General features: G+C 49.2%; 1 protein-coding gene across 2 annotated transcripts in view; it reads right to left on the bottom strand.

Moving 5' to 3' along the window:
• The window catches only part of NINJ2 (ninjurin 2), a 39,798-nt gene that overhangs the window by 3,939 nt on the left and 11,123 nt on the right, over positions 1-24,736 (bottom strand). Inside the window, exons 1-2 of one of the 2 annotated variants that reach the window (XM_008577720.1) lie at positions 6,592-6,659; positions 5,640-5,695 (exon numbers count right to left, since the gene is read on the bottom strand). The exons of the other annotated variant lie outside the window; for it this stretch is intronic. Of the exons in view, the coding sequence (XP_008575942.1) occupies positions 5,640-5,695; positions 6,592-6,652 (117 nt within the window). The 5' untranslated portion in view covers positions 6,653-6,659. Of the gene's footprint in view, positions 1-5,639; positions 5,696-6,591; positions 6,660-24,736 lie in introns of those variants that run through there. 2 annotated transcript variants of the gene reach the window in all.

Here is a 24,736-nt window from a genome sequence, read left to right as displayed (position 1 = left end):
CGACACTGAGGGTTGCGATCCGTTGCCGGACACGGAAAAAGAAAAAAAAAAAAAAAAAAAAAAAAAAAAAAGAAAAATTTCGTGTGTGCTGACTTCTGGCAGGGTGGGGCTCAGAGGGAGCCTCCACCAGGAGCATGCACTTTGATCAGTGTAGCAAATTATGTTCCTCGGGAGATAAGAACAGACACCAGCATGTACCAGGCATCGCACAGATGGAGTACACGTGCCAGGCAGTGCTCAGGGCTGTGAGTACCCCAAAGCCGAATAAGGCAAGCTGCTACCCTCCCCAGGCCCCTGCTGAGCACTGACCCTTGGGCTGCAGGCCCCTCGCTCCAGGCCCTGGCTGCAGTTATTTTTCACAACCTCCCAGATCAGACTGGAGCCCAGAGATTAGAGAAATAGGACACTGGTCTGTAGGCACAAAAGGAATAGAATTCTCCCTGTCTCTTCCTGTGCTGCTCATGTTCAAAGTCTCTGGAGCCTGGGTTTCAGCCTGTGAGGTTGGAGGAGGTGGGGACTGAGTGGGGGTGAGGATCTGTGTGGACCTGGGAGGCCACGCGCAGTGTTCAGAGCCTTTAGGAACGCAGTCCAAGCAAGGCTGGGCTTGTCTGGGGCCAGCTGGCCTGGTTGGTTAGGGCCAGGCATCCCAGGGCCAAATCCCACAAAGGCCATTGGTCACTGTCTGCCCCAAGGCTACAAATTTTGGTCCTAGCCCCCCCCCCCACCCTTAATTCAAAGTGCTACTGCCCAGGCACAACTGTGAGCCGGGCCTCCCCACTCCTGGTTCCCCCTCTCTCCCAGCCATGCCCACTTCTCCTCTCTGTGCCCCTCCCTCTAGTTTGTCCCCTAACTGTAAGCTTTGCACTTTCTCCTCCTTCAATATCTGGTCAACCAATCTAGCCTCCAGGGAAACCCACTTCGCTGAAAATTTACTTTTTTTTTGGCTGCTGTCTGGTATGGGGATCCCAACCCTTGACCTTGGAGTTATCAACATCACCCTGTAACCCAGAAAATTTGCATATTAACAGTGGGACAAAGCCTTAAACCCAAACCCCTAGTGGTGAGTTCTGAGCATTGACCAAATAGTGGGGAGAAGGGGTGGAGGTGGGGTGGAAAGCGTGAGAATCTTCCCAAGCCTCTAGGGAAGTATCGCATTTGTAAGTTTTAACAGAGCTGGGGGGGCGCTTTTGCTGGTGTTAAATCGACCAGAGACATCGTTTCACAGAGGATGTGGGATTCACGTGAGCTAAATTTAGGGCCGGCTTTCACGTCAATGCGTGCAGTGCGGGACTGCTTTTGACTGGGTCGCTCCTTCCAGGTCTACGAGCGGTGCAGCCTCTGCAGGGCGCCCCCTCGGTCCCCTGCAGCAGCGGTTCCCCACGGTGTCCGCATGGTGGCGTGCGGGCTCCGGGGAAGTTGCGCGGGCACCCTGGCTGCGGGGTGGCATTTCTCCACGGGAGTCCACGGACAGGACGGGATCGGTGTGGGACCTGGATCCCTCAGAGGCCCTGGACAGACGCCTGGCTCACAAGCCAGCCTGAAACACACCGAACACGTGCGTCCAGCGAGAATTCAAAAATGAACCAGGACTGAAAGGGGGCCAGCGTGGGTGGGCGACAACCAAGGGACGCGGAGGGACCCCTGCACCACCCGCACCCCGGGCGGGGCTCGCGGGGAGCGGCGGCGACACCTGGACAGAGCTGCTTGAGGGGGGTCTCCTCACGGCCGCATCTTTAAAGGCAGGGAAACGGTGTTCTTAACTCTTCCGGGCAGTAAACTGGTGCAGCCCTGCTCAGAGACAGAGGGACGGACGAGATGACCTGGGGGCCCTTCCTCACAGTCGAGGATAAACCCCTCAGCCCTGCAGGATGCCACCGCCTGAGCACAGGACGCAGCCTGGCTGCAAGTCCGCAGGCCTCGGAGGCGCTGGCCCTTTAAGGCCGGGCCCGGGCGGCTCGGGAACAAAGGGCCGTGAGTCACTCGCGTTTCTCCCGCGGGCCCCAGGCCGGCCGGAAGCTCCCGGGGCCGAGCGCGGCGGGGGGACCCCCGGCCCGCAGGGGGCGCGGCGCAGGCGGGCGGAGCGCGTGCGCGCCTGGGCGGGGGGCTCCGCCGATGGGCTTGGCACGTGGGTGCTCAGTTTCCGCATCCGCAGGACGGGAGTAAAATCCTGTCTCTGCAGGGGCGGAGGCTGTGGAGCGACGGTGACACTGGGCTCCCCGCCAGGCCGTTCTCCTCGCCGCGGTCCAGCCTGAGCGCCGTCTTGCGACCACCGCTGCCTCCTAGTTTCCTTCTGCTCTCATTCCCTCCGCTCCACTTGACCCTCCCCTGTCCCTCGAGGACTGAACCACAGACTCAGCTCCTCGGGCTCTCGGGGCCTGTTCTAGACTCGCGACCCCCTGGGAAAGGCAGCCCATGAGCCTCCTGCCACCCAGTGGTGCCTGACACAGGTGGGGCGAGCGGGCTGGGCGCGGGAGTCGATCCGGGCTGCTTTCTGGAGCACCCGGGCGGCTCTGGGCAACGCCAGCACGTGGCTCTGCTGACTGCAGCGGGTGGGGGACACCGGCGCAGGACACCACAGACCCACTCCACAGGTTTCCCGGTTCCCCTGCTTGCTGCACTCCGGGCCTGGCTGGGCACATCACCCCCTCCCTCTTCCTCCCGGTCCTTGTTCCAGCACAGACGTTCCTGTCACCCAGGCCCTCTCGCCAACACCCGGCTCCCAAGGCTGGTGTGGATTCCATCCCGTGAAGTCATGGATTGCTCCATTGTTCCGCCAGACAATTATTTATCCCTTCATCCTTGTTGGCTTAGATTTTTGTTTCTTTACAAAACTTAAATTGGAAAGGAAAGGAATGCCGCTTTTAACAGAAAAATAAACAAATTTTTACATTGTTTATTGACATTATGGTCAGTGGGGACCACAAGCTTCAAAAGATCATTCTGCCCTTTCTTGGAAACAAGGTTACAGGGATGTTCTCCCCGAGGGTCACAGAGGTTGGCTCAACCCCAAAGGGGTAAGTAACTGTCCTACAGAAAAGCCACAGAGGGCCGGCCCCGTGGCGCACTCCGGAGAGTGCCGCGCTGGGAACGCAGGGGCGCTCCCGCCGCGGGTTCGAATCCTATATAGGGATGGCCGGATCCTATATAGGGATGGCCGGTGCGCTCACTGGCTGAGCGCGGTGCAGGCGACACCAAGCCAAGGGTTGCGATCCCCTTACCGGTCACGAAAAAGACAAAAAAAAAGAAAAGCCACAGAATGCACTCCTCCGTGTGTCTAGGACCTGGAGCCTGTGGCAGACAGTGAGTGCCCGGGGAAGAAGCTGCAGGCCTGGCAAGGCAGCTGACAAGTAGGGATTTGTGGCAGGGTGTCAGAGAAGGCTCCCTGGACACAGGTTCAAATCCTGACTCTGCTACAAGCCAGAGGTGTGAGCAAGCCGGTTCCCCTCACTGGGTTCCTTTTCTTATCTGTGAGATTGGGGGATTGGAACAAACGACTTCTTGGGTCATTTTCAGCACAGTGATCTAGGAAAGGGGAAACTCCCTCCTCTGAGTGTAGAGTCTCAGGGGCTGAGGACGTTCCTCAGGAGAGGCAGAGGTCAGGCAGCTGTGGGACCAGGCGCAGGGGCGGGCTCGTGAGTCACTTTGCCCCAGGCAGCTGGAGGGCACTGGTGACCCTCTGATGAGTCATTCCTGTCATCCCTGAGAAAAGCCATATGGCAGTCTTCCTGTGATCAGCTCAAACTCAGGACCCTGTGGCCCTTCTGTTGGCCTAAAAATGACCAACTAGCCAGGAAAGCCAGGCGCCTCACCTGAAAGAGACAGTGGTGAGCCAGGCTTTTGGAAAGCCAATTTCCCATAAAGGGAAAGGGAGACCCCAGCCCAGGAAGACTGATTTGTTCAAGTGAATGGATTTGGGTCACCTACTATGCCAATTAGCTTTTTTTTTTTATTTTAAAGATGACAGGTAAGGGGGTCTTAACCCTTGACTTGATGTTGTCAGCACCACGCTCTCCCAAGTGAGCTAACCAGCCGTCCCTATACAGGGATCCAATCCCATGGCCTTGGTGTTATCAGCACCACACTCTCCCGAGTGAGCCACGGGCTGGCCCCCCAATTAGCTTTTAATTAGGTGTCCGGGATTCCTAATCCCCTGTCAGAATTCAATTTGTAAGCGTGCCTGAGCCTGTCCCACTGTGCACACGTATATAGTAGGCTCCCCATACACTGGGATGACGGTGGTTCCCAATTATGCAGTACATACCTTGTGCCTGTCATAGGGTTAAACACAGGGCATGAGTCATCTTATATAGTCCTCACAACAGCTCTGTGAAGTAGGTGAGGGCATCATTATTGTAGCTGAGAAGATGGAGGCTCAGAGAGCCTACGGGACTTGCCCAGGACCACACAGCACAGTTCTTATCCCAACTCTACATGCCAAAGCCTTTCTTTTTTTTTTTTTTCCTTTTTGTCTTTTTTTTTTTTTACTGACCAGTAACGGGATCACAACCCTTGGTGTCGCGCCTGTACCGGGAATCGGCAACGGGATCGCAACCCTCGGTGTTGCGCCCACACCGCGCTCAGCCAGTGAGCGGGAACCGGTCTCCACATGGGATCCGAACCCTTGGCGGGAGCGCCACCGCGCTCCCAAGCGGCGCACTCTCCAGTGCGCCACTGGGCCGGCCCCAAAGCCTTTCATTTTAACCCCTACTCTACTACCTCCCAGAGGGTGAAGCCATACTCTACCTCCAAGGAGTTTAACATCTAAAGATAGACATATGTGGCCTAAGATGGAAGAGGACAATTAAATAGTCCCATGAGGTACATATGTACACTTGCTAAGAGGCTGTATAACAACACCTCTCCCTGAGTGAAATTTGCCCAAGGGTTTCTTGAATCTGCAGTGGCGCTGTGTCCCCGAGCCCCTGCACTGCTGTGGCAGAAAGGACACTAGACATGAAAGGCAAATGGCTTGGGTTCAAACTGGTAAGAGAAGACCTAGGTAGTGGGGAAAAACCAGGTTGAGAGAGGAACTTTTATCTACACCTTTTGAATTTTGAGCCATGTGAATGTTTGAACTATCTAAAAAATAAATTTGAAACAGAAACAAATATGCACCAGCTATGGTTTGAATGTGTTCCCAAAGTTCATGTGCTGGAAACTTAACCCCCAATGCAATGGTGTTGAGAGGTGGGACCTTACAAGGATTCTGCCCTCGTGAATGGATTAATGCTGTCGCTGCAGGAGCAGGCTCAGCCCCTGTCCTCCCTCTGTGCCGTGTGCTCACTATCCCTTCCACCACTGGATGCCATAGCACAAAGACCCTCACCAGACGCCAGCATCACGATCTTGGGCTTCTCAGCCTCCAGAACCATGAGCTAAATGAACTTGTGTTATTTATAAGTTACCCAGTCTCAGGCATTCTGTTATAGAAATACAAAACAGACTAAGACACACCCCAAAAGGCCAGTGGTTAGAATAAATAGGTTAGGGTGGGCCGGTTAGCTTAGTTAGTTAGAGGTGGTACTGATAACATCAAGGTCCAGGGTTCAATTCCTGTACCAGCCAGCAGCCAAAAAGATAAATAAATAAAGTAAATAGGTTAAAATAAAGCTGAATTTATAGCTTCATCTCACCCAGACCTTAGCTTCCCCGTCTGTGAAACAGGAATAACATCTGCCCTGTCCAGCATAAAGAGCTGTTAGAAAGACCAAAGAGATAATGCAGGTGAATGTGCTTTGAAAACTGTAAAGTATTAAACAAATATGAGATGGCAGAGACATTTCTCCCACTCAGGATTATATTCCTTAGAGGCATTTTAAATCCTATGTCCTGACTCGGGACTTGTCCCAGCCCAAATTTCAAAGTAGGCAGCTTTTATCTTCTCAGCCACCCACATAGTCTTTGGAATGCCTCTGGGGGCGGGGGCGGGGGGGTGCTCACACAAGCCATCCTGCACTGGGCCTCCAGGGGTCTCAGCTGTCCCACCTGGTCCCCACCCAACTCTCTAGCCTGGTCCCCCTGCTCCTCCTCCTACACCAGGGAGGGGACCCCGAGCTAACCCTTGTTGGGGCTCGGCCTGTGCAGGACTCAGCAATGCTCAGAAGCACAGGCCACACCAGATTACTCACTGTTCCCTGAACACACCCCACCCTTCCCAGCCTGCGCCTGCGCCTGCTCCACTCCAGGACTAAAGGCCTTTCTTCCCTGTGCTCTCCTCGGGGGCGTCTCCCCTCCTTTCTAACTTTGTCACCATGTGCGCTCCACCCCGGCACTGTTTGAAAGAAGGCTGCCCGCTCCCTGGTCTGTGCTGGCCCTGGGCCTTGTTCAGACCTCTCCAGGTGGCTTATCTGCTGCCTACTTTACCGCATGGACACCGCCCTCCATGTTACGGGGTCCCCACAGTGCCTAGCTCAGCACTTTGCCCACCAAAGGTGCACAGTGAATGATGGTAACCTTGAATCTTGTATTTGAAGGAACGATGTCAAAGAGTTTTTTCAAAAAAGGCAAAAGAAAGGACCTTTAAGGGTGGGGTTTCGGGGCCCCACAGTGGCTTCGGGGTGGGGGGAGTGGTGTTGGGCAGTGAACCTTTACCTCTAAAATGAAAGCCCCATCTCAGGGAAGGGTCTTTCTTTCCTGGATCCCTTCTTTCCATGGCAGTGCTGAGGGGAGCCTCGGGGAATGAATGACTCAGGCTGGAAGCTTCCACTGGTCTTCAGGCCAAAACCTGCAAAAACCCAGACCCCTGAGGCCTTCTGTCTGGGGCAGGACACAGGCAGGCACTCTGACTGCAGCCTTCCCTGGGCCAAGAGTGATGATCTTGCACTTAAAAATCAGCAGTTTCTAATCCATGTCAGGGTGGGGTGTCTTTTGCGTGTTATTCTGGTACTAGCACTCAACTGTCCCAGAGATCTCCTCTGAGCACTGAGTGCAGTCTTACCGTGAGGTTCCAGACCTTGCCCTGGGCTGCAAACTAGGCCGTTGCAGCAGCCACATTCATGGGACACAACAGAGGAGGCCTCCACCAGGAGGGTCTGCAGCACCTCTGCCATCCATCAGGAAACAGCGTGGCAGGGCCTCGGGTTAGCGCAGCCCATCAGGAGCAAGGATTCCCAGTACTTTGACCCCTTCATGAGTGCAGGAGGTGGCCAGGTTTCTCTCTAACGAAAGGGGGCTAGATATTACAAACACGAGCAGGTATGCAGGGAGGGAGAGGAAGGCACAGGGATGGCAATAGGGCCCCCATGACACCTGCTTCCTCTCTCTTAGGAAGCATTTTCCACCTCCCCTGCAGTGATCACTTTGTCAGTGGCTTTCAGGAAAGACTGTCATCTCAGTCAAGGTCCAAAGTTAATCGTGGATTTAGCACACAGAAATGTCCAAAGAATTTATCGCTCTCTCCCTATTCCCACCCCAAACAAGAGCACGTTCTGAATTCGCACCTTGCTCTGGGACTTCCAGACCCATCTGGCATTCGTTCGATACCCTGCTTTGGCTTTAGGTTCTCAGAAGCATTCCCCACGCCCTCCCAACCCATCTTTCCTGACTGCAATCCTACTCATCCTTCGAGGGCCAACAAAATGAGCGAAATTTTAAACAGTAATAATTAAACAATGACAGTGCTGTGTGCCAGGCACAATTCCACAAAGTGGGCGTTCATAGTCCCATTTTAGAAGTGAAGCAATTGAGGTTCAAAGAGATCGACTGCCTGAAGTCACCAAACACTAATGGACCGTCCCAGTGTCAAAATCCTAAGCCTATATTCTTTCTTCTGTATAGCAACGGTCCTCAAAGTGTGCTCCTGTGAAGCAGCAGCAGCAGCCTCACCTAAGAACTTGTTAAAACTATGCAGATTCTCAGGTTCCACTCCACACCTGCTGAATCAGAAACTTGGGGTGGAGCCTAGCAATCTGCATTTTAGCAAGACCTCCAGGTGATTCTGATACAAGGGCACCTTGGAGGACCACTTGTCCGTCCACACGACCTCACTGCAGCCATCAGTGCTACACACTTGTACTCTGATTGTGTCATTGAATTATCCTAATGACACCTATTTTACAGACAAGAAAAAGCAAGGCTCAGAATAATTTAGTCGCTTTGCCCAATATCACCCAGCTTTTATGAATTGGAACTGGGATTTGAACCCAGGCAGGCTCTGGAGCCTGTGTCCTTAACTGCTACACCATATGGCCCTGGAGGCCTAGGCTATGTAAGCCCCTCAAAGTTGTGGACTAGTTTAAAGTATTCAAAGGTAGTATATCTAGATTGTTCCACAGAATAGTGAATAAATACAAACCTGCATTTCACACCAGCAGCCAGCAGCTCCTGTGTCCCCAGTGCCAAGTGCTGCCCATAATGTGTCTGTTTACAAGAGTCTGATACTTTCATTCTTAGATCCTTTTCATGTCTTCACTCAGAAATATTTACTTGCACTATTATCACCATCCCCATGTTACAGATAGTGTTGCTGAAGCACAGAGAGGTTCAGCAACTTACTTCAGGTCACTCAGCAGCTGAGTTGAGGAGCTAGGATTCAAGCTCATGACCACTAGAATATACTGTCTCTGGATGGAAGTCCAGTGCAGGGAAGGCTGATCTGACTGGTGTGAGCCCAGAGGACTGGGACAGAATTCAATGGTAGGACAGGAACGTCAGAAGGGAGTTAAGAGGGCCTGTTAGGAGGTGGAAGCAACCGACAGACATACAGAAGAGCTGTGCCAGGCAGGCTGCAGCAGAAATAACTGTGCTGTTTCTCAGTGGCTGCCTCTTTAGCCTGTTGACCCAATCTTTCCTACCTCTGGATGAAATTACATCTCAGCTTTTCTCTCTTGGGTTTTACCTGATTTTTAATTTTTTAAATTTTTATTTTTATTTTTATTTATTTATTTATTTATTTTTTGTCTTTTTCGTGACCGGTAAGGAGATCACTGACCCGCACCGCGCTCAGCCAGTGAGCGCACCGGCCATTCCTATGTGGGATCCGAACCCGCGGCGGGAGCGCCGCTGCGCTCCCAGCGCTGCACTCTCCCGAGTGCGCCACGGGGCCGGCCCTGACCCTTAGATTTTGTGGTGGAACCTAAATCCAGATAGGAAGCCTAAGCACAGGCAAGTGAAATGACTTTTAGAACATTTAATCATAAAGCAAAATATCCACATTCCACACGATAGTGTATATAAGGTTTGTGTGTCCCCACTAGATTATATGTTTCCAAGAGGCAAGAATGACCTCCTTGGAATTTAAGGCAATTAGAAGACACAGCAACGAGACTTGAGCCTACAGTCTCTGGTTACAGTCAAAGTGAGAAGACCTCATGAGGAAGGTCGTATCTGATGGTGAGAAAAAGGGAAGGTGATGAATTGCCTGCCCCACCCAGCCTTGCAGAGAGCCTGCCAAGATTCCTATTCAGTCCAGCTAACAGACATGTTTCCAGCTCCTGTCGTGTGCCAGGCATTTAGCATACAACAAAGATCCTTTCCCTATAGCCCTATTCTCCTAATCCCCTAAACAGACAAGGCTTAGCAGAGAATATAGTGAATAAAGGAGGAAGCCAGGAGATAAAAAGACCTATTTGATCCCACCCCGATAGATAAGCTTCATGGGAACAAGGACTTTGTCTCGCTCGCTGCTGTATCCCCAAGCCTGGCACCTCGCCTGGCATGCCAAGTGAACGAATGAGTGAATGACGGATCCATCTGTCACTCACTGTATTCATTCAGAAAGGGCTTAAAAGGCAGCACCACGGCGAGTTGAGTTCCACGAACCTCTTAAATGGAGCCCTCCGGGGGGCCAGTAAATGTCTGTATTCCACGGACATGTTGACTCCAGACTCCCCTCAGTACATCATCACAGCTTCTGTGAGTGTGCTCTGTGTGTGTGTGTGTGTGTGTGTACTTTCCCTGTGGTCAGCAGCATCCTGGGTCCTGACCATAGACGAGACAGGCTACAGATGAGGCAGAGATGCTGTCACCTTCACTGGAAGAGGCCTAGCTGCAGCTCCAGGGACAGATGAGATCAAAATACAGAAGTCCCAGGGCCGGCCCGTGGCTCACTCGGGAGAGTGCGGTGCTGATAACACCAAGGCCGCGGGTTCAGATCCTATATAAGGATGGCTGGTTGGCTCACTGGCTGAGCGTGGTGCTGACAACACTAGGCCAAGGGCTGAGAACCCCTTATTGGTCATCTTAAAAAAAAAAAAATACAGAAGTCCCTGGAGCACCAGTCCCAGGGATCAAAGCCAGCGGGGAACGACCCTCCGGAGGCCCCTCCTGACCGGTCTGCCAGCTCTGAGTCAGCTGCCCCCTGCCATCCTCAGCCAATCCAGAGGCCCAGACCCAGTCCACCTGGATTGCCCTAGCCCTATGACCCACCCCTTCCCTCTCAGCCCAGCAGATCCAGCCTGGCTTCTCACACTGTGTGAATGCACAAAACCACACACTCTCCTAATCTGCACACCTGCACTCTGTGCAGCTCTGATGCAGTGGGCCAGGGTCTGGGGAAGATTGAGCTTGGATAGACAAGTGGATGGATGGCCTTGTGCATGGAGCCGAGGGGTCGGAATGGAGCCTGCTTGCCATTTCTTCCCTCACTGACCTCAGGCAGGTCACACAACTTCACTGCTTCTCCGCTTTCTCAGGGGTAAAGGGGAGGTAGCAGCCCCATCCCTCTCGTTGTGAGAAGCCGGGACATGGCCTAGTCAGTACAGATGAGAGGGTGAACCACTGCCAGACTCAGCAAAGCCCTCAGCAAAGATGCTGTGTAAGTCCCAAGCCTCATCTAACCCAAACCCCAAGTCGTTCCCAGAACTAGATTCACCACGGATGCTGAATGTGTTAAACAGCCCAGATCCAGAATTCTTCCAAATGTGCAGCCTTTCTTTTAATTCCTTCATGTATTCAGCACTTGCCATGTTCCAGACACTCTTCTAAGTGTTTCATATGCGTTATCTCATTTACTTCTCACAAAAACCCTACAAGGAGAAGCTTAGGCTCAGAGAGATTAAGTAACTTGCCTAAGGTCACACAGCTAGGAGATAGGAGAGTTAAGATTTGAACCCACGTCTGTCTGTGGCCAGAGCCCAAACTCCTAACCACCGTGCTGTTCTGCTGCTGCTCCTTAGCTCTTGCTCTTTTGCACCATCCAGGAAGGCCAGAGCCCTGGGGACGTCTTTCCTCTAGTGCCTACCACAGCCTCTGGCCAGTAGTTTGTGCTCAAGAATGAATGCATGCAGGCAGGCAGGCATGCGTGCTAGCCCTGCCCTTAGCCGCTGGCCCAGACCCAGGCTGGAAGCACCCTATCTACAGCTCAGGCAACACCAGGGCAACAAGGCAGTTGTCGGGTCACTGCTGCGCCTTCACCTCTTTCTAAAAATACAAGAGAGCACGAGCGCTCCACGGCCACCAAACAGACATCCAGTTGTTCTATGGGGTCAGTCCCTTACAGCCCGATCTTGCCACCTGGCACTTGCTCCCTCTGGGCCTCCTGCCTGACAACTGACCCCTGTCGTCCCTGTGACTGTTTACCACAAGGCAGAGTCCTGTTTTGCAGAGGTGAGAACTCCTGAGTATCCAGGCGCAGCCCAGCCTGGCCTCACCGCTGCTGAATTGTGTGGGACACCATGACAGTTTGGGGGTCTTTCCCCCTAAGCCCAGTCAAAGCAACTCCCCACCCCCCTTTTTTTTAGCTGGAGCTCCATTTTCCCAGCCATAAAATGGAGGCATTCAATCCCTCCAACCCATTTTGGAGTTTGAGCAGCAGCCTGGTTTGGGGGCATGGACACCCAAAATCAGGACACTGGAATCAACACGCAGTACTGTCCCTTAATAGCTGCATGACTTGGGACCTCTGTTAGTCACCCACCAAAAGGGGATACTTAGATTACAAAATAGTGATAGTATTATCCTATCTTTAAAGATATATATTTATATGCATAGATAAATCTGACAGAATATGAACTAAAATATTAGCAGCGTCATCTCTAGGCAATAGGATATGAAGTATTCTTTCCTTTTTTGTTTTATCGGTATTTTCTAATTTTTGCTCAGTGAACGTATGTAGTAAAAAAATGTTAAAATGACAACAATATAATTAGTATTTAAGTATTTGTCTTAAATCACAGGACAGTTTGAGAATGTTTATGAAAGTGGCTTGCAAACTCTAAAGTACGTTGCAAGTGTAAGGGAATCTCAATATAATTTTCCCCAAGGGCATTCTGGAACTACAGGGTCATCCAGAGGAGAGTTTTCTTCCAACCCTACACCAGGAAACCCTGTAATTCAACAGCATCACCCTGGACTTCAATGCCCCTTCTATGCTTGTAGTGGATTGAATTATGTCTCCCAAAACTCATTGAAGCTTGAATTGCATCCCCCAAGTTTTATGTATTAGAAACTTAGCCCCCAGGGCCGGTCCGGTGGTGCACTGATACAGTGCGCTGCTTGGGAAGCGCGGCGGCGCTCCCGCCGAGGGTTCGGATCCCACATATGGACCGGTTCCCGCTCACTGGCTGAGCGAGGTGCGGGCGCAACACTGAGGGTTGCGATCCTGTTGCCGGTCCCGGTCTGGGACGGGCGCGACACTGAGGGTTGCGATCCGTTGCCGGACACGATAAAAGACAAAAAGGAAAAAAAAAAAAAAAGAAACTTAGCCCCCACTGTGACTGTTAAGAGGGTGGGAAATCCTATTATGGGAACTGAAGGTGGAGCCTTGAAGAGGTGATTGGATAGTAAGACTATGACACAGTAAACGGAATAAAAATGGTGGCCAGGGGCGTGGATATGAGGGCTTTAAAAGAAGAGACAGGAGAGTCTGTTTCTCTCTCTGTTTCCACCATCTTGCAATGTGAGACCCCTGGGTCGCTGTCACCACCACCAGATGGACTTTGGACTTCCCAGCCTCATAAATTGTAAGCAGTAAATTTCATTTTCTTTATAAATCACCCAGTTCCAGATATTTCATTATAAGCAACCAAAATGGACTAATACAATCCTCTTCAGGTAGGAAGGGGAGAGAAGGGTAGTGGGCATGATCTCTTGGCTGACGAGGGCCTGGCCATGTGCTGTTGCAGCCTGGCCCACTCTGTGGATGCATCAGCAGCACTGACTGGGCACCCAGTGCATGCAGTGCCCTGTACTCTGTCCGAGAAGACAGCTCTGTTTGCTTCCCAGCCAGTCCACAAATTCTCACTGAGCATCTGTCTATTTTGGGCAAGTCAGAGTACAGAATGCATGGCATGGAAATGAATAATCCAGACGGGGACTTTGTGGTTAATTAAAGGGATGAGTACCATGTGAGAGACACAAATGGAGTGTGAAGCCAAGTGCCTGCCTCATGCAGGTTGGTCAGAGGAGGCCTCGTGGACCTCAGCGCCACCTCCGCTGGATCCTGAAGGACAAGAGGAATCCTCCAGAGTGTTCTTCCTCTGGTCATCACAGAATCCCTGCCTTGGGAATGAATATCCTAGCGGAGGACACTGGTAAACATGCTGGGGAGAGATTTCCAAATGGGTATCGATGTAACCCACAATAGTCTGCAGCCCTCTAAACGATGACCACGTGGAACCCCTTGTTCAAATGTGTGATGAATTTTAAGATGGCAACAATAGAGCGTTAAACCGGGCGCAGGGCCCTTCTCAGTGCTGGGCCCTGCTGTGAACCAGCCCAGCCTACTGGTAAGTGCGGGAGATAGGACTGGGGATCTCCTGCTGGCTGGAGGGCCAGGGGCCTTGGGAAACGCAGAGAGAGCTTCATTGTTGGCATCCTGGGTCAAGGTTGGCCTCCAGAAGTGATAACCTAGCCAGATCTGGTGCTGTACTTAACGCTCCCTTTGGTGGCCAGTGCAGTGCTCTGCCTCCTCGGATCATGGTGCCAACAAGGACAGAGGCTGTGGCTCTTCTGGCAAGAGCCAGGGTTGGGGAGCAGCAAAGAGCACAAACTCCCACGCCTTCAGTGGTGGCAGTGGTGGGAACTGCTTCTCATTTGGGAAGTGCCAGCCACTTACAGGCACTCGGCTTCAAACCGTACGTACTTCCATCTGCCAACAGACTGTTTCATCCCCGTGTCCAACCCTCTCATTTTATGAACAGGGACACAGAACCAGCGGTGCAAGGGACCTGTCCAAGGTCACACAGTAGGCAGTGCTGGAACCAGAACAAAGTTTCTAGAACTCCCGTCAAGTGCCCTTTCCCTAACAGCCAGGTGCCTTTCTATGCACTCTGACTGCACTGTAGGGACTGGGGTGTGGGGCTGCTGTTTGCATGAGAGGACCACTGCCGCACACTGGAGGACACCGTTCACAGGGCCCTAGTGGTGTGGAGAGGAGTGGAGATCTAGAAGGAAGCCACTTACCTACCTCAGCTCCAAGCCTTTAACATTTGGTTGTGAGTAGATGGTAGGATTGCCTGGGATGAGAGGGGCCCGTACCAGTGTCTGGGAGAAACAAGTCCAAAGGGAAACAGCTACTAAAAATCTGTGAGAGGAGGGGGCTCAGCACTTCGTGTGGAGTTTCTTTGTCGGGATTCAATGGTATGGAGTAGCGTCCTGACCCCGGTGAGTCAGGAGTCAAGAGTCAGCTGACCAGGGTGGGGCTGCAAACCTGGAGGTCTGGATCCAGGTGAAGCTGCCACCTCTATAGGAAGCAGGCTCTGGAGCCCCAGGGAACACAGACAGGCTGAACACAGGGACTTTTCCGAGGCAGGAACAACTCCAGTTCAATTAGCAGCAGAAAATGCCCTGAGGGTGTCAAATATTTTAGGCTGCAGAAGACAGAATGTTTGCACATGTGCAATCTTAAAGAAACTGCACAGCTTTTCTTTAAGAGGACAGAAGCCGAGGCTGCAGTTTAAGGATAAGCAAAGTGAGCCCCAGAGGAATGAAGTCACTTTCTTAAGGCTATCTGACCAGTTAAGTTCTAGAACAGGGATGAGAAGCCAGGTTTTCCTGGTGTTATGCTTGCGATCTGGCCTCTGGCTGCCCGCCTTACCTCAGCGCCTCTTGTGCAGGTGGGGGTGAGGGTCTGGCACATCATGGGCACATAAGTCGTATCTGCAGTGCAGAGATTAAACGTCCCATCCCCCCTGTTTGGAATGCCCTCGGTGCCCCTCCTTGCCATCCACTGGGTAAGCTCTTCCTTGCATGTGGAATGTTATTTCCACCACAAGGCCTATGAACTGGTGATAATCTGGTGATAATCTGTTCTCCCACCGGACTGGGAACTCCTGCAGGGAAGATCTTGGTTTGAGGCTGGTGCTTATTGACAAGGAGTAGTTGTCTAGCTCGTGAAGTGACAGGGTGGCTGCCCAGGCCCACTCTAAACATGAAACTACGGCTACCACAGTCCGTTTCCCAAACCAGAGTGCCGCTACCTAGTCCTTACACACAATAGAAACACAGGTAGGTCTCTTCTCGAAAAACATCCTAGCTTGTGAAAAGCCAGATTGATTTACAAGACAGCAACATGGGGGCTGGAGGGTAAAGGAGGAGGATTCCTAGTGCTGATGGAAGTCTCCCCGCAGACTCCTTTAAATAGCACCCTCTGTGAATAATTTTCTAATCTGAGAATGACGGAAACCTTTATAATCCTGACATAAAATCCAGAGGCCTAGGGATCAATAAACTTGATTGAATAGAAATTAAAACTACTCAAATGCAAAACAACCTAACGCCAGCACACCTGCTGATTTGTCTGCTACCTTGGCTAGAGGGCCGCGGGCAATTCTGATTTCAGAAGCCTCTGGAAGGGCAGTGCTATCGGAGCTCCACAAAGCTGGTCTTAAAACCAGAGGCCTTTTGGCTGAGCTCTGAGTCCCTGGAGGGACGGTGTCTGCTGCTGACAGACGTCACTGTGAGAGCAGTGCAGCGTCACCAGGCTGGCTTCGTTCCCAGGTCCCTCGGGCACGTCTTATCTTATTATGCAGCTGGGCTGGGGGTGCTGCCCCTGAGGGCCAAGGGTGTTTTCTGAGGTATTTCTCAGGGTCTGGGCCTCATTTTAACAGGAGAACCTTCTGAAAGACTGAATTGGCTGGTGGCAGCTGTGGTATGTGACGTAATGGTCAATCGTGAGCAGAGAGAGCCCCACCCCCATTTTGCCAGATCGTCCCCTTGCCCCTCCTGCTCTGCTCACCCCTCCCAACTGTCCCTTAAACCTAAAGGCCTAGAGACCCAGCCTCCAGGCCGTAGCAAAATACCTGATCTTCTTTGTATCTTGGTGAACTTTCCATTAATCTGTAACAGATGAAAAATGTGGACTTTGAAGTCAGAATGGGGTCAAATCTGCCTTTACTACTTGCTAGTGAGGTGACCTTGGACAAGTGACAAGTTGTCTGAGCCTTTCCTCAAGTGCAAAGTGGGGATAAATGATAGTCCCTACCTCCCTGTGACCAGGAACACAGATACTGTGCATAAAATAGTGCAGTGTGTGCTGAATAACGCAAGGGGGTTATGATCGTTGCTGCAGGCATTCAGAGTTCACTCGTCACGATACACTTGTAGGAATAGCCAACAAAATGGTGTTGAACAAAAGGAGATAGATGCCAGATCTTACGAAGAAGAAGGAAAGCTGGCTGCTCAGGCCCAGATCTAAAAGGGGGCAGTACTTGGCAAGGTCACCATAATTTGGTCCTTGGTTTTTGAGCTCTAAAAAATCAATTTTGTTTAGATATATTTATATCTATCAATTTATATCTATCAATTTTCATATATATATGATATATCATATATCAATTTGATATATAGATCAGTATATATTATATATATCAATTTTGTTGATATGTATATATACATACATATATATGTGTGTAAATATATAAACTATTAACTAAACTAAGCTCCAGGCTTTTTTAAATTTCATTAGATTTCTTTGCTAATGTCCTTTTTTTTCTAGTCCACAATCCAGTTCAGGATACCATACTGTGTTTAGTTGTCATGTCTCCTTAGTCCTGTCTGGTCTGTTAGAATTTCCTAGTCTTTGTTTTTCATGACCTTAAAATTTTCGAAGAGCACTGGTCCAGGATTTTATAGAATGCCCTTCAATCTGGGTTTGTCTGATTTTTTTCTCATGATTAGACTGGACACTACAGGTTTGGGGGAAGGAGACCACAGAGGTGAAGCGCCCTTCTCATCACATGCTTTCAGGTATTCATGCTGCCCACATGACTTATCGCTGGTGATGCTGACCTTGATTACTTGGCCAAGGCTTCTCCACTGTGAAGTCACTTTCCCTCCACTCTATACTCTATCCTTTGGAAGCAAGTCACTAAGCCCAGCCCATACTCAAAGAGGAGGCGGCATAGATCTTTCTGAAAAGCATTATCCAGTACTATTATAACACCTAAAAATGTTCACAGTAATTGCTTAATATCACCGGATGTCTAATCAGTGTTCGGATTTTTTCCTTTGTTCACACTGCACCTGGTCGACACGTTTTAATTTCACTTCATCTATAGCTTCTTCCCCTTCTTTTATTCTTTCCTTGCAACTCATTTGTTGAACAAACCAAGTCATTTGTCCTGCAGAGTTGCTCATGTGTGGTAGTCAGCCTGCACGGGGCCCCTGACGATCCTGCCTTCTGGTGCTCACGCACTGTGTTGTCCCCTCCCACACTGAATAAGGCTGACCTGAGTAGCCAACAGGACAGTGCAGAAGTGGTGGTGTGTGACTTCCGAGGCTAGGTCATGAAAGAAATCGTGGTTCCCATGGTGCTCTTGTTTGAATTACTTGCTCCAGAGGAAGTAATGTCATGAGAACACTCAAGCAGCCTGTGGGAAGACCCGCACGGCAAGACAGAGGCACGGACAAGAAGCATGAACTTGCCCTGTGAGCTCCGGTCAAGGCTTTGGAGACGCAGACCCGGCCGACGTCCTAGATACAATCTGATGGCAGCCTTCTAGACAGAACGGCTAAGCTAAACCCACGGAATTTCTAACCCACAGAAACTGTGAGGATTACACATGTTTATTGTTGTTTCAAGCCTCTGTGCTTTGGGGTAATTTGTTATACAGCAATAGAGAACTGCTATACACAGTCTAGATTTTGTTCATTATTTCTCTGTCCCCTGAATTTCCTCTAAACTGGTGGTTAGATCTTAGAGGTGTATTCAGATTCATGTTTACATTTTCAGGAAGAGAACTTCATGGGTGGCATTTATCAGGAGGCACATAATGTGTGGTTTTCTCTCAGTGTTTTGTTTGTTTGTTTTTTGTCTGAACCCTTGACCTTGGTGTTATCGGCACCACCCTCTGACCAAGTGAGCTAGCTGGCCAGTCCTGTCCGTTTTCGATTGTCTAAATATGTCTTGATGTTGACCTCCTCCTAAAGATAGATACGCTGAATACACAGTTCTTGGTGACAGATATTTTCTCTCAGCTTAATGGAAATACTATTCCACTGTCATTGGGCCTACACTATTGGTGGTGAGAGGTCAGTCTTTTTCCTCTGGCTGCTTTTACAATCTTTTTGTCTTTGATGTTTTCAGCTTCACTACAATGTGTCGAGGTGTAGATTTCTTCCTCCTCCTCCTCCTCCTCCTTTTTGTCTTTAATTTTACTTAGGTTTTTGTTGGGCTTCTGAATCTAAAGATTGACATAGTTCATAAGTTCTAAAAATTCTCAGTATTAACTTTCCAGATGTTGCCTCCCTATCATTCTCTCTCTAGTCTCCTTCTGGAACTCCGATTAGGCTTTACTTGGGACTTCATACTCCTTTGTCTCTAACCTCCTTTGTATCTTCCGATGCGTTGTCTTTCTGTGTTGCATTCTCAGTGATTTCTTCTGTGCTACCTACCAATTCTCTACTTCTCTCTTCTACTTTGTCTAATCTGCTATTTGAAATAGCTGTTGAGTTTTTAATGATTTTTTTCATTTCTAGCGGTCCTATTTTGTTATTTTGCTAGTCTTTCAAGTTGATTTTGATAGTTTCTGTTTATTACTCATCCATTTGATCTTCTATATTATTTATTTGTCTATCAATAATTCTAAGTCTTTAGAATTCAGTGTATATTTTACTCTTATAGCACATCTCAATTCATATACAAAATTTTCAAAGATTAATGAGAAATATAGCCCTGCCAATGCAATAAAGTTGTCCTTAAAGGAAAAATATTTTACCTGAATCAGCATTTTCAAGTTTAGATTAATTAAAATTAAATTGAAACAATCCAAATGTCTATCAACAGGTGAATGAATAACTAAAATATGATATATCCATACAATGAAATACTATTCAACAACAAAAAGGAATGAAGTACTGATATATGCTACGACATAGGTGAATTTCAGAAACACTATTTTATTTATTTATTTATTTTTATTTATAGGGACCAAACTCTAGACTTTGATGTTATCAGCACCATGCTCTAACCAACTGAGCTAACCGTCCAGCCTTCAAAAACACTATTTTAAATGAAAGAAGTTACAAAAGACATCCGAATATTGTATGATTCCATTTTTATGAAATGTCCAGAAGAGGTAAATCTATTGAGACAGAAAGATGATTCGTTGTCGCCTGGTGTAGGAATGGGAATGGAGATTGATTGCAAATGGGCACAAGGGATTTGTTTTGGCAGGTGATAAAAATGCCAAATAAAAAATTTTAATTCTATTCTTCAGTCATTTTGAGTTCCTCAATAGTTACATGTGGCTAGTGGTTACTGAATTGGACAGTGCAGTTCCAAATAATAAGCCTAAATGAGTAAATATTGGATTCTGTACCTTATAAAATTCTTGTCTTTGCTTTTTACCACAGTGCAGTAAAATTACAAATTAAAGCTTAAGTGACCACAATGCAATAAAACTGGACATTAAAGGTTAAGTTTTAAAAACCTTTGAAGTGTAAAAATATACTACTTTTTTTTTTTATCTTTTTTTTTTTTTTTTCCGTGTCCGGCAACGGATCGCAACCCTCAGTGTCGCCCCCGTACCGGACCGGGACCGGCAACGGGATCGCAACCCTCGGCGTTGCTCCCGTGCCTCGCTCAGCCAGTGAGCGGGAACCAGTCTGTATGTGGGATCCGAACCCTCGGCGGGAGCGCCACCGCGCTTCCCAAGCAGCGTACTATCGCAGTACGCCACCGGGCCGGCCCAAAATATACTACTTTTAATACACTTTTATATTGTAAACATTAAGTTAAAAATTAAATTACACCATAAACAAGACATCATGGTATTGGCATAAGGATAAACATATAGATCAATGGAAAAGATTTTTGTCTTTTTCCGTGTCCGGCAACGGATCGCAACCCTCAGTGTCGCCCCCGTACCGGACCGGGACCGGCAACGGGATCGCAACCCTCGGCGTTGCTCCCGTGCCTCGCTCAGCCAGTGAGCGGGAACCAGTCTGTATGTGGGATCCGAACCCTCGGCGGGAGCGCCACCGCGCTTCCCAAGCAGCGTACTATCGCAGTACGCCACCGGGCCGGCCCAAAATATACTACTTTTAATACACTTTTATATTGTAAACATTAAGTTAAAAATTAAATTACACCATAAACAAGACATCATGGTATTGGCATAAGGATAAACATATAGATCAATGGAAAAGAAATGAGAATCCAAAAATAAGCCCTCATATTTATGATCAATTAATTTTCATAAAGGGTGCCAAGACAATTCAAGGGGGAAAAGAATAATCTTTTCAACAAATGTTGCAGGGACCACTAGATACTTAAATGCAAAAGGATGAAGCTGGACCCTAACCTTGAACTGTACACAAAAATTAACTCAACATAGATTATAGACCTAAATGAAAGAACTAAAACTATATTTAGAAGAAAATATAGGAGTGGGGCTGACTGGTTAGCTCAGTTGGTTAGAGCATAGTGTTGGTAACACCAAGGTCAATAGTTCAGATTCCCTTACTGGCCAGAAGCTAAAAGAAAAGAAAATATAGGAGTAAATCTTTGTAAAGTTGGTTAGGCAATGTTTTTTGAAGATATAACACCAATAATGTAAGTGATTTAAAAAAATAGATAAATTGGATTGCATCAAAATTAAACATTTTTGTATTTTAAATGACACCATCACAAAAGTGAAAAAATTTACAGAATGAGAGAAAATATTTGCAAATCATATATCTCATAAGGAATTTTGTTTTTGTGTTTGTTTTTTTGGCAGCTGGCCAGTAAGGGATCCAAACCCTTACGTTGGTGTTACTAGCACCACGTTCTAAACGTGAGCTGACTACCTAGTTCCCTCTCATAAGGAATTTGTATCCATAATATATAAAGAACTCTTACAACTTAATAAACAAGAAGACAGATAACCCAATCTTTTAATGGCTATTTTCTAAAAAAGCTATGTGGACAGCCAATAAGCACATAAAAAAGATGCTCAGCATCATTAATCAGCATTGGTCATCACAAATCAAAATCACCATGAGATACCACATGACACTCATTAGAATGGCCACGATAAGAATGACTGAGGGCCGGCCCGGTGGCGCACTGGATAGTGCGCCGCTTGGGAAGCGCGGCAGCGCTCCCGTCCGAGGGTTCGGATCCCACGTACTGACCGGCTCCCGCTCACTGGCTGAGCGAGGCGCGGGAGCAGCGCCGAGGCTTGCGATCCCGTCGCCGGTCCCCGGTCCGGTGCGGGGGCAACACTGAGGGTTGCGATCCGTTGCTGGACACGGAAAAAAGACAAAAAAAAAAAAAAAGAATGACTGAAATACCAACTGTTGGTGAGGATATAAGGAAACTGGAATTCCCATTGCTGGTGGGAATGTAAGTGATGCAGCCACGTTGGAAAACAGCTTGGCCGTTCTTCGAAAGGTTAAACAAAGAGTGAGCACATGACCCAGGAATCCCACTCTTAGAGGTCTACCTGAGAGAAATGAAAACGTATTTCCAGACAAAAACTTGGACATGAATGTTCACGGCAGCATCATATTCATAATAGCCATAGTATAAACAACCCAAATTTTCATCAACCAAGAAATGGATAAATAAAATGTTGTCTATCCACACAATGGCATGTTATTTGGCTTTAAAAAGGAAGAGAATACCAACTGATACATGTTATAATGTGATGAACCTTGAAAACGTTATGCTAAATAAAAGAAGTTAGACACAAAAGACCACACATTATACGATTCCATTTATGTGAAATGCCCCAAACAGGCAGATCCATAGAGATAGAAAGTAGACTCGTGGTGCCAGGACTGGGAGTGGGGCAGACGGAGAATGACTGCTAATGGGTATGGGGTTGTTTTTAGAGGTAATGAAAATGTTTTTAAATTAGATTATGGTGATGGTTGCACAACTCTCTAAATATATGAAAAGCCATTGAATTGTACACTTTAAACAGGTGAATCTGATGGCGTGTAAATCATATCCAAAAAAAGCTGCTTTTAAAAAATCAATTACAAGGGCCAGCCCGTGGCTCACTCGGGAGAGTGCGGTGCTGATAACACCAAGGCCCCGGGTTTGGATCCCATATAGGGATGGCCGGTTTGCTCACTGGCTGAGCGTGGTGCTGACAACACCAAGTCAGGGGTTAAGATCCCCTTACCGGTCATCTTTAAAAAAAAAAAAAGCAATTACAGATTCTTTAGTTAATTGTAAGAATCAGAACATATTGTGGAAGGTTTCCAGTCAAGATGGCAGAATAGACAGTCCCCAGCATCACTCTCTCCCACAAATCAACCAATCTACAACTATTAAAAAGCAACAACAGCCAAGCTGGGGCCACTAGAGCTCAGGGGACAAGGAGGAGAGACCTACGGAGTTCATGACGGCAGGAGAAGCCATGATAAGAGAAAGAAAGGATCACCCCTGCCATTTCAAATCCTGGCCACTTCAAGGCTGGAGCTGGTGAGTGCACGGAGCAGGAGCTGGCAAAAGCCTCGGCTGTGCCCTTCCTATGAAGTTGCTTGGGAGGCAGCAGGGGAGAAGAGGGACTTGGTGGCCCTCTAGGCCAGCAAGACCACTGACAGAGTTCCAGTGGACCCACATAGGAACGAGGAGCCACACAACTGAAAAAAGGAGCCACTCAAAGGCTGGTGAGTCATTGCAAGGGACTGGTCCATGGCCCGTCCCATGGGAAGTGTTTGGAGTGTGGGTGGTGTAGGAGACAGGCCACTGGGGGATCACTGAGGCACAGCATGGACAGCAGATCTGCCCCTCAATCAGTGCAGGCCCACTCTGTGTAGACTGGACAGGAATATAAAACTGCAGGGGGTGTAGTTTGCTGAAAAGATGCAGGTCCAGACCAGAGTTTCTACACAATCCAGGTGCACTGGATCTCACAAGACCGGAAAGTATCTACAAAGTCAACCATTAAAACCTGAGCTGTACAAAAAGACTTCCGCAGGGAATCAGCAGCAAAGCAGCAGTTTAGCTCAACCACAGAGCTCAAGTGCTGGTCCCCACAGGAAGTTCCCCTATTTTAGAAGCGAGCAAAGGACAACAATTAGTTCCAGCACAGAGTTTAAGTGGTGGGAACAGCAAATAATCCAACACAGAACTGGAAGAAAAAACAAAGTACCCACAACCAGAGACAAAGTTTGATATTAACTAGTAAAGGTCTCACTTCACCAAAGAACACCTATAACACCTAGAAGGACCAGAAGACCCCTGTGCCCCTAAGCCAAGGAGAGGGGAGGGCCAGGCGCCTCAGCCATGCTTCCTGACACCCACAATCAGCCCAGTGACAACCACTAAGCTGGGCCATGGGGGACAGGGGCTTCAGCCACCCCCCCTGACATCTGCATCATCAGCAATGACCAAGCCACCACTGGAAGCCCCCTGGTCTCCCCTGCAGGAATGAGGGGGGTGCCACAGCCTCAACCATGCCCTGCCTCCTTCCTCCTCCTCCCACCCTATCTCCTTCCCCTTGCCCCTCTCCCCCTCCCACCCAACTGCTCTGCAACAACATCTTAGAATGTAAAAACAGATGGAGCCAGGGACCAACCCCTCCTCCCACACCCAGACATGCCGCTGCTGCCATGCGGCCCACCCAGGGTCCTGAGGTTGGAGCCAGGGACTGGCTCCTCCTCCTGCAACCAGGCAAGGAGCAGGCCAAAAACACACTTCCATGTGACCTCAGCCACCACAATAGCCACGGCTGCAACAAGAGCGGCTAGACACCACAACCACTGTGCAGATGGCCCGCCAGTCACTCGAGTGCATTGACAGAAGGAGAGCCATCAGGGGAGACCAAAGAAAAGGAGAGGACGTCTCTCTCCACAGAGCCCATTCCAGAGTGACAGAAGAAGCATCTACTCTACGATAATAGTGGGGGACCTGAACGCACGTCTCTCAACACTGGACAGACCATCTAGGCAACAAATCAACAGAGTAACCTTTTTTTTTTTTTTTTTTTTAAAAAGATGACCAGTAAGGGGATCTTAACCCTTGACTTGGTGTTGTCAACACCACACGCACCCAGTGAGCAACCGGCCATCCCTATATGGGATCCGAACCCGTGGCCTTGGTGTCGTCAGCACCACACTCTCCCGAGTGAGCCACAGGCTGGCCCAACAGAGTAACCTTTGCTCTTTCAGAAGGAGAGAAGAAATCTAGGGTTGTCAGAAGTGGGAGGGGAGAGGGACAGGGGTATGAGGAGAGATTGGATAAGCGGTGTAAAGAATAAGGACAATTTGGCCGGCCTGGTGGCGCACTGCTATAGTGCGCCGCTTGGGAAGCACGGCGGCGCTCCCGCTGAGGGTTCGGATCCCACATACAGACCGGTTCCCGCTCACTGGCTGAGCGAGGCGCGGGAGCAACACCGAGGGTTGCGATCCCGTTGCCGGT

Source organism: Galeopterus variegatus, unplaced genomic scaffold, assembly GCF_000696425.1.
Source record: "Galeopterus variegatus unplaced genomic scaffold, G_variegatus-3.0.2 Scaffold70, whole genome shotgun sequence".
NCBI classification, from domain to species: domain Eukaryota; kingdom Metazoa; phylum Chordata; class Mammalia; order Dermoptera; family Cynocephalidae; genus Galeopterus; species Galeopterus variegatus.
This window is presented reverse-complemented; position numbering and strand designations above follow the sequence as displayed.